The 6000-nt window shown below is 50.5% G+C and overlaps 1 protein-coding gene across 4 annotated transcripts in view; it reads right to left on the minus strand.

Annotated features, from left to right (window-relative positions):
• REST (RE1 silencing transcription factor) overlaps nucleotides 1-5684 on the minus strand; it is a 48612-nt gene extending 42928 nt beyond the window's left edge. Inside the window, exons 1-2 of one of the 4 annotated variants that reach the window (XM_030922056.1) lie at nucleotides 5349-5653; nucleotides 2028-2934 (exon numbers count right to left, since the gene is read on the minus strand). In XM_030922056.1, the coding sequence (XP_030777916.1) occupies nucleotides 2028-2925 (898 nt within the window). In that variant the 5' untranslated portion in view covers nucleotides 2926-2934; nucleotides 5349-5653. Of the gene's footprint in view, nucleotides 1-2027; nucleotides 2935-3975; nucleotides 3997-4521; nucleotides 4665-5348 lie in introns of those variants that run through there. The other 3 variants (XM_030922065.1, XM_010389436.2, XM_030922063.1) reach the window with 3 other exon arrangements.
• Nucleotides 5685-6000: the final 316 nt, after the last annotated feature.

Below are 6000 nucleotides of genomic sequence, written 5' to 3' on the forward strand. Positions count from 1 at the left end.
GTACTTATTTATGAGTTTATTATATATGATGGCTGGGATTTAAGATATTGTAGGTGGGGCTGGTTTAGTCTAACAGTTTGTCTAATTCAAACTGTCAAGTGATTAATGGGGTTGTATCCCCAAGTAACTTTCATTTCCTACTCTACATATTTTTGTAATGCTTGACCTTTACTTCTGAAATCAAATGGTTTCAAAGCATGGAGACAATCACAGGTTATGACGAATTCCAAAGGAACTACAAATTCTTTTACTGGACTAAATTTTAAAGCATTCAACACACGAGCCATCCATGTGCTGGGGCCTAGCAATCTTGTAACAGAGGTCACTCTTGTAATGGAATCTCACCTGCAAGTTTTATTGTTTAAGCCTACCACTTAATAGTTTCAAATCTTTGGGATGTAAAAAATAACTAAATAAAATAAATTTTTAAAAATTAAGTCGGCTGGATATGGTGGCTCACACCCATAAACCCAGCACTTTGGGAGACTGAGGGCAGATTACTTGAGTTCAGGAGTTAGAGACCAACCTGGGCAACATGGCAGAAACCCTGTAGCTACAAAAATTACAAATATTAGCCAGGTGTGGTGGCATGCATCTGTGGTCCCAGCTACTTGAGGGACTGAGGCAAGAGGGTCACTTGAGTCCAGGAGGTCGAGGCTGCAGTGAGCAGTGATCACGCCACTGCACTCCAGGATGGGTGACGAAGTAAAGCTATCTCAAAAAAAAAAAAATTGGCCAGGTGTGGTGGCTCACACCTGTCATCCCAGCACTTTGGGAGGCTGCGGTGGGTAGATCACAAGGTCAGGAGTTCCAGATCAGCCTGATCAACATGGTGAAACCCTGTCTCTACTAAAAACACAAAAAATTAGCAAGGCATGGTGGTGGGCGCCTACAATCCCAGCTACTCGGGAGGCTGAGGCATGAGAACTGCTTAAACCTGGGAGACAGAGGTTGCAGTGAGCCAAGACCATGCCATTGCACTCCAGCCTGGGCAACAGAATGACACTCCGTGTCAAAAAAAAAAAAAAAAAAAAAAAAAAAAAATTAGCCAGACACAGTGGTGGGCGCCTGTAATCCCAGCTACTCGGGAGGCTGAGCCAGGGAGGTGGAGGCAGGAAAATCACTTGAACCCTGAGGCAGAGGTTACACTGAGCCGAGATCGTGCCACTGCATTTCAGCCTGGGTGACAGAGCCAGACTCCTTCTCAAAAAAAAAAAAAAAGTTTCAACTTTTTTTATACAGTTGCGCTTAGTATGAGTTCAAACACGCTAAACACAATTGTCTGAAAAATACATTTTCTACATGTGTTTGCTTTCATAGGAAAATAGTTTCAATTGGTGATAATCCCACCCATGTTTTAAAAACTATCTTCTCACATTTCTCTTTTGCGGACAAAGACAAGTTGTTCCATTTAGGAACTCAATGCTATAAGTCAAATGTTTCTAAGTTTGAGGCTTTTGTTAAGTGGAGATATACAAGGTTAATCACTCAGTTTTCCTTTTTATATAAGCCCTCAATTCCTTTCAGAAACTATACTGCATCTTAAATGTGCTCACTGTCACAGAAATAAATATACAAACTTTTTTTTTCTGTTTTCTTTTTGAGACAGGGGTCTTTCCATATTTCCCAGACTGGTCTAGAACTTCTGGGCTCAGGCAGTCCTTCTGCCTCGGCCTCCTGAAGTGATGGAATTACAGGCATGAGCCACCATGCACGGCCAGTCTAACTTGCTGAAAGTAAATCCCAAGTTAGGTTATGTACTTTAGGAAGAGCATCGTAAGATCTCTTGGCTGTTCCTCCCAGGTAACATTCTGTGCTTTACATGTAACTTCACATAATCCTCCCATCCTAGATATTGTTACTCCATGGAGAAATTTCTGAACTCTAAACAACTTGTGCAAGGTCACAAAGATAGCAAAAATGGAACCTGGATTTGAACCAGAGTCCTTTTTCTCAAGCACTACTTAACCACTCAAGTAACAATCAGAAAAGAGAACTGAACTTATGGACTAGAAAGCTTCTCTTACCTGTATGAGTTCTAACATGCTGAACATAATTGTTTTTTCTGTCTGAAAAATAGTTGCATTTTCCACATGTGTATACTTTCCTTGGAAAATGGTTTCTTAAATGTTTCCTCCAGTGATACTCGCTCACTGTTGTGTATGTACAAATGATGCACTTGTAGACTCGCTCATTATCCCCAGCTCTGGTGTGGTGTTTCAGGTGTGCAGTATAGTGATCATATCGATTGGTATTATAGCCGCAGCGGTCACAGCGAATGGGGCCCTTGGAGAAATCTCCTTCTTCTGCAGTGGAAGAGCCAGATTCCCTGGCTTTTGCCTGCTTCTCCGCACTCTCTTCCACAAAAAATTTCTTAGCACTGTGAACTCTGATGTGATGCACAAACTGTTCTTCAGATTCTGCTTCATACTGGCATGGCTTACAGCGAAAGGGTTTGGTCTTCGAGCTCTTGCCTTTGTCCTCTGCTCCAGGTGTTTCAGGAGAAAGATCTTTATTTGAGCTGTAAATCTCTGGAGCACCTGATGCCTCAAATACAGGCTGAGGTTCTACAACGCTGAGTTCCAAACTTCTCAGTTCCATGTTTTCCAGTCCATGAGGTTCACCTTTTATTTCAGCAGACTCTTCAAGTCCTTCTCCTTCTTCACTATCTGAAAAGTTGTTATCCCCAACAGGCATCAATTCTGCCATCTGTCTTTCTTCACCGACCAGGTAATCACAGCAGCTGCCATTTACTTCCCCAGTTAAGGCTACATTTGCCAGCATAATAAGCTGAGGGGCGGCCAGTTCAGCTTTGGAAAGGTCATGCAAGTCATACATGTCGTTAGGCAAGGCCATTCCAATGTTGCCACTGTTGGTAAACAGCCCTCCTCCTCCAGAAGACTGCCCCATTACCTGGGTGGCCATAACTGTATTCTGAATTAAAAACAAAACAAAACAAGAGCACCAGTTTAAACACTGCTGTTACTGGCTTAAAACCACATCACTGTAAATCTTCATAACTTAAAAATTTTCCAATATGATCTTTATAACTCAGTAAACTTCATCACCTATTAAAAACAAATCTTTAAAAGAGCAATTAATTCCTAATAGTCTTTGGCAATCACCAAAAAAAAATGTTTACTATCCCTAGAAAACAATTCTACCAATTGTTTGATGTAACTCATTCACCATCCAGTCACTGGCATGTGGTCCCTCAAGCACTTTTAATTGTTCTGGTGGGGATAAAAAGTAACCTTCATTTTTACTGTTAAAATTACTCCAAAAATTCAAAACATGAGTAGTAAATTATTGTCCTCCCAACTTTTCCCCCTTCAACAGTTCAATGGTCTGAATCAGAAAGCCCAGAAATCCACAAGCCATTCAGCGCATTTAAGTACACAAACACATCTGGAAAGTAGAAGCCTGTAATAACTGTTCAACTTAATTGGATTTCGCATGAACTCAACTAACTCCAAAAGAATAAACTACTGTGAAAAACTACCACTACCAGTCAGTCCCTTAATTTTTCGACAACTCCACAGGCTTAAAAGGAAAAACATTATGGACCCCTTTTCTTGTGAAAAAGGAAGTTTGATTTATTCAAAACTTCACAAATAAAAATTAATAAGCTTATTTTTCTGCAGCCTGAAGTTCCACAACACTGAATTCCAAACTTTTCAATACGAATAAAATCATCGTGCAACTCAACTCGACAATCAGCAACTTTCTTGCATTGTGCTTGACTTGGCCTACTTGCCTAGTGGAAGCCATTACAAGATCACCTTCTTGAAAACAAGTTGGGCTTTCTAAATGTTACGTTACTTCTCAATCTAAAAGGTGCCATTCTCAAACGAAGTGTTCACTTGCAAATTAAAAAAAGTAACAAGTTCTAAGAAAATAAAGTTAAACCGAAAATACAAAAAGTAATCCGCCTCATCCAAGTGTATAAACACAAACCGGTTTAGTTCTACGTACCAACAAAAGTTGGAAGCAAATGCCATCACAGAAAACAGGGCGAAGGCTGTCCTGGGGCTGAACAGCCCAAGCTACTCGGCAATTTGGCCCAACATCGACTTTTCTAATCGCTCCCTAACCCCTAACTGCCACCCCAAATGGAATTTTAACGATTGTTAGGAAGACCGTCCAAGCACAGCCCGAAAGCCCAACATGCCGCACGAATTCCTCCGTGCTGCTGCCACCAGCGCCTGCCTCGGCGGCGGCATTCCTAACTGAAATAGGCATTCGGCCATTTTCTCAAAATACCAAACACAAAGCAGCTCTTTGCAAACTCGGGCGCTCTCGCTTCCTCTCGCCTCGGCCCGCTCACTGCACATATTTACACACCAACTCGCGGGAGTCGCCCCGACACTCGTCCCGAGCCTTTTCCTGCGCTCTCCAACACTAAAACGGGGGAGGGGAGCAAGCTCGGGACGCTGTTTCGCCGGACCGAGTCCTCCCGGAGTCCAGGCAGCCCCCTCCCCAGCCCTAGGGCCCCCGTCCCGAGAGAGGACGGAAAGTTACCGCGCAGCCGGCGTCCGGGCTTCTCCGACCTCCCCCGGGCCCCTCCGACCGCCCCGGGACTCGCCCAACGCCCAGGGCCGGGGAGGCTCCGCGGGCGCCCTCGCGAGGCGTCGGGCTCCGAGCACCGGAGAGGGCCCCCACGCGGGCCAGCCGCCGCCCCCGCGCCCCGGAAGTTTGCGAACTTCACTCCCCCACGGCGCCCGGCAGGACGCGCGCCCCAGCCCCGCCAGCTCCAGCGGTCGGGTAGCCGGACGCGGGGGCCAGCGGCGCCGGGCGGCCGAAGCGCAGAAATCGCTGTCCAGCCCCGCTGGCGGAACCGCCCGGGCCCCGGGGCTGACTCAACCCGCCCGGCCGCACTCAACGGCGCCTTCCGGCGACAGGGAGAAGCCCTGGGGGAGGGGGCCAGGAGGGCCGCGGGCCGGCGCGGGGCTGCGGTGGGACCCGGGAGCAGGAGGAGGAAGCAGAGGAAGTTTCAGGACTAGGGGCCCGAGCAGCTCCGCTCCTTGGTCTCAGAGGACCTGACTCGGAGGAGCGTCCGGGTCAGCGCGGAGGCGGCGTCCCGGCCTCCAGTGGGGAGGGGGTCCAGGCGACGCGCCGCTCCCAACAAACGCCCCCAGCCCCCGGGCGGCGGCTGTGTAACCCGATCCTGCTCGGCCGCCAGCCCCCGCCCGGCGCCGCCGCCGCCGCCGGAGCCACAGTATCTGCAAATCAGCCCTGGACAGCGCCTGGCTCCTCGTCCTTCCGCGCCCTCCCCCTCCCGCCACCGCCGCCGCCCGGCCGGCCCTCCCCCAACCCTCACCTAGCCCCCAGCCCCGCGCCGCACTTACCGGCCTTCCTCGGGGAGGAGAGGCGGGCGACCCCAAGTCGCCGCTCCTTCTCCTACTACTTTTCTTTGTTGCTGGAGTTTCGGGGGAGGGGTGGGGGAGGGTGGAAAAGTTGGGCGCTGGGGCCGTCGAAGACCAAGAAGGCCAAAGAGTGGGGCTACAGAGGGTGCTCAGACCTCCGGGCCTCGCCCTGCCGTCTCGGCTGCCGCCGCCGCCGCCGCCGCCGGGGTCTGGGGCCCCGGGCCTCGGCGGCGCTCGCTCCGCTGCTGCGCCGCGAGCTCGCGGGAGCCGCACATTCCAACACAGGACGCTGCGCCGCGCACCCAGTCCGCGTCGCCGCCGCCACCGCCGCCGCCGCCGCCCGCGGGACACGCCCCCTCCGGCGCCCGCGCGCGCCCGCGAGACACGCCCCCTCCGACGTCCGCGCGCGTGGCCGCTAGGCGCGCCCCGCCCCCCGACCAAGCAAGGAGTGCCCCAGTCTCCAGCCCGCCTGGGGGCGCGTCTAGGGGGAGCCGACCGTAATCCTCGCGGCCCCTCACTCCTGCCCTTAGGTCAGAAAAGAGGCGGGCCCCACTCCCTTTCTCGATTTCTTTTACAAACAAACAACAAAAGTTCCCCCCCAGCCCTGGCGTGCATGCATGAGAATAGAGCTGTT

Source organism: Rhinopithecus roxellana, chromosome 2, assembly GCF_007565055.1.
Source record: "Rhinopithecus roxellana isolate Shanxi Qingling chromosome 2, ASM756505v1, whole genome shotgun sequence".
In the NCBI taxonomy this organism is placed as follows: domain Eukaryota; kingdom Metazoa; phylum Chordata; class Mammalia; order Primates; family Cercopithecidae; genus Rhinopithecus; species Rhinopithecus roxellana.